The following is a 3,208-nucleotide window of genomic DNA, read 5'->3' as shown; positions in this document are numbered from 1 at the left end:
TGGATAGACCTGAATTAAAATCTGGTCTCAGACACTTATTAGTTTTGTGACCTTGGACAAATCACTTAATCTCTGCCTGCCTCAGTTTCCTCAACTACAAAATGGGGATAATAAAAGCACCTCCCCACCCCAGTGGTTGTGAGGATCAAATTAGATGTTATTTGTGAAGCAGCTGGCACAGAGTAGGTATTTATTAAAAGCTTATTCCCTACCTGCCTCTTCTCTCTGCCTTTTCTGGTCAGCATAAAGCAGCGGCTTCAGAGTGGAACTGCAAGCCCCATGGACTTCCTGGCCTACTTTAAGCAGCCTGCAGCGGGGGCCAAGATGGCTATACAAGCAGCTGACTACATGCACGTGGCTCTGAATCTGCTAGAGGGGAAGCTTCAGGCCCAACACCCAGGACCCTTCAACTTTACAGGTTCTGCCCTGACCCAGCCCAGCCCCTCCCCTGCCATCATGCAGCCACACAGGTTCTCCCCACCCACCCCTCCAAGGTGATGACAAGCCAGGAGCCTCAGGAAGCTGAGGCTAGTGATGGAGGGGCCAGCAGGTGGTGTGTGTGTGGCGGGGGGTAAGGGAAAGATTGGCCAGGTGGGAAAGAAGCATCTAGCCCCCCAGCCCCTCCTCTCCATGCCCTACCCAGATGTGCTGACCCTGTCCCAGCTGGACCTGATGGCCAATGCCAGTGGTTGTGCCTCCCAAGAGGAAGAAGTGAAATGTCCTCGAAAGAGCAAATACCGCACCATCACAGGGAGATGCAATAACAGGTAAGGCTGGATTGGCAGAAAGTCAATGCGAATCCCCAGGACTGCTCCCTCAAGTACTTTTCCAGCTTCCTTTTATGGACTGCCCCCTTGAAGGCAGGTTTGATCTTGTATATTCTATTGTAGGAGCAGCTATGGAGGTGGTGCCATAGTACACAGAGCACTGAGCCTGGAATCAGGAAGACTTGAATCCCAATGTGACCTTTTAGATACTTCCTAGCTAAGTGACCCTGGGCCAGTCAATTAACTTTTTTTTTTTGCCTCAGTTTCTTCATCTGTAAAATGGGGATAACAATAACACCTACCTACCAGTGTATCAAAGGATATAAAATACCAAGGATCAAATGATATAAAAATTGCAAAGTGCTTAGCACATAACCTGGTCCATAGTAAATATTTCACAAATGTTCTATTTTTTCCCCAACAACTGTCTTTTCCCACATTGTTAGTGAAAAGGTCCTAGATCTCTTCCTGACCGTTGATCTTTTCTCCCTCTTATTCCCCTCCTGTCTACCTCCCCCAACCATAATATACACATGCATATACACACATACATGCATATATATATATCTACATGTACATATGCAAACATATATATGCCCACACACATACAAACATTATTGTTTCCAGGAGGAAACCTTGGCTGGGAGCATCTAACCAAGCCTTGGCCCGCTGGTTGCCTGCAGAATATGAGGACAGAATCTCTCTCCCTTATGGTTGGACCCCTGGGAAGAAGAGGAATGGATTCGCTCTCCCACTGGTAAGGCTAGAGGGCAGCTAGAGACTCGTTAGCTTTGTAAAACTCACCTTCTCCTGAACACCTGGTAGGTCTAGGCCCACCCAATGGATTCCACTCCATTTATCTTCCTCTTCAGAGCCTAGTCTAATAATGCAATAATAGCTAGCATTTATAGAGGGCTTTAAAGTCTGCAGTACTTTCTTTACAAATATCTCTTTGGAGCCTCACAATAATCTTGGGGGGTAGGTGCTATTGTTATCCCTATTTTACAGGTAAGGAAACTGAGGCTGGGAGAGTTTAAGTGATTTGCCCAGGGTCACACAACTATGAAGTGTTTGAACCTGGAGTGGATCAGTCTGGGCATCTCTGGGACCTGTTGGCACATGGTATAAAAGACAATGACTTACAAGTCTTTGTCTCCAGGAGCAAGGGTAGGAATTCATCCCCTAGAGGGCAGGAAGAGGCAGGAAGGAATCCAAAATGGAAGCTGCTTCTTGCAAAATGAGAGTGGCAAGCGCAGCTGATAATTAGGAATTTTTGCACCTGTGGCAAGAGGCAAAAAAAAAAAAAAAGTTTTCCCTTTTCTAGCAGGGAAGACAGATTCCTGGGACATGGAGGTAGGGAAGGGCTCACTCCTGTGGCTAGTTTCCACTCTAATACAATGCAGCCTAATCAAATTCATTTGAATTCAATAAGCATTTATTAACTGTCTACTAGCACTAAGGATATAAAGGCAAAAATGAAAAACAGTCCCTGTCCTGAAGCAGCTTATATTATAGATTTAGTGATATCTGGGAGAATCTCATTGGTATCATCCAACACACTGATGGGGTCAACAGCTGGTGATGTCTTGAGGCTATGCTACTGGTGCAGGTTTAGAACTTGGGAGAGGGAAATAGATGGAAAGATCTGGGAGTCACAGGCAAAAAAATAAGTGAACCCACAGGAGGCTGATAGATTACATTGAAAGAGGCCCTAGAGAAAGAAGGCCTAGGACAGAGTCAGGATTAGGGAGAAGTACAAAGGTGACGATTCAGCAGAGGAGGCTAAAAAGGAGTTGTCAGATGTGCAAGAGGACCAGGGGAGCGTTGTAACAAAATCTTAGGGAAGAGAGAGTATCCACGAAGAGGGGAATGACCCATAAGGTCTCCAAGAGGTCAAGAAGAATGAGGATTGGTGTTAGTAATTCAGAGATCCAGGGAATCTGTGACGAGGACAGTTTCAATCAGGAGATGAGGTCAGAATGCAAGGGTTGAGAAGTGGATGGGAAGAGGAAGATCTCTTTTTCTGAGTTCTGCTGTGAAAGGGAAGAGAGACACAGGGCAATGTTGTTGTTGTCGTCGAGCTGTTTTTCAGTCTTGTCTGACTCTTTATGACCCCATTTGGGGATTTCTTGACAAAGATGCAATTACCTTCTCCAGTTCATTTTACAGATGAGGGAACTGAGCCAAACAGGGTAAAGTGACTTGCCCAGGGCTACACAGTTAGTAAGTGTCTAAGTGTCTAAGATTTGATTTGAACTCAGGAAGGTGAGTCTTCCTGACTTCAGGCTCAGCGCTGTAACCACTGCACCACCTAGTTGCCCTGGGCAATAGCTTCTAATTTTAATTACTTATTCTAGGTAAGAATGAGAGAATAGGAGGACACCAACATAGCTTTTCACTTACCTGTTTCCCTCCTCCACCAATAGCATCCTTCTCCCCCC

The 3,208-nt window shown here is 45.8% G+C and overlaps 1 protein-coding gene across 1 annotated transcript in view; it reads left to right on the top strand.

The window, feature by feature from the left end:
• The window catches only part of EPX (eosinophil peroxidase), a 13,443-nt gene that overhangs the window by 229 nt on the left and 10,006 nt on the right, over window positions 1-3,208 (top strand). The window contains exons 2-4 of the mRNA XM_069067401.1: window positions 243-418; window positions 644-767; window positions 1,395-1,524. Of these exons, the coding sequence (XP_068923502.1) occupies window positions 243-418; window positions 644-767; window positions 1,395-1,524 (430 nt within the window). The remainder of the gene's footprint in view (window positions 1-242; window positions 419-643; window positions 768-1,394; window positions 1,525-3,208) is intronic.

Source organism: Petaurus breviceps, unplaced genomic scaffold (assembly GCF_028583685.1).
Source record: "Petaurus breviceps papuanus isolate PSGF00001 unplaced genomic scaffold, PetGlider_PUasm1.0 90750, whole genome shotgun sequence".
Taxonomy (NCBI): domain Eukaryota; kingdom Metazoa; phylum Chordata; class Mammalia; order Diprotodontia; family Petauridae; genus Petaurus; species Petaurus breviceps.
The sequence above is the reverse complement of the archived record's forward strand: the minus strand, read 5'-3'. Positions and strand labels throughout refer to the sequence as shown.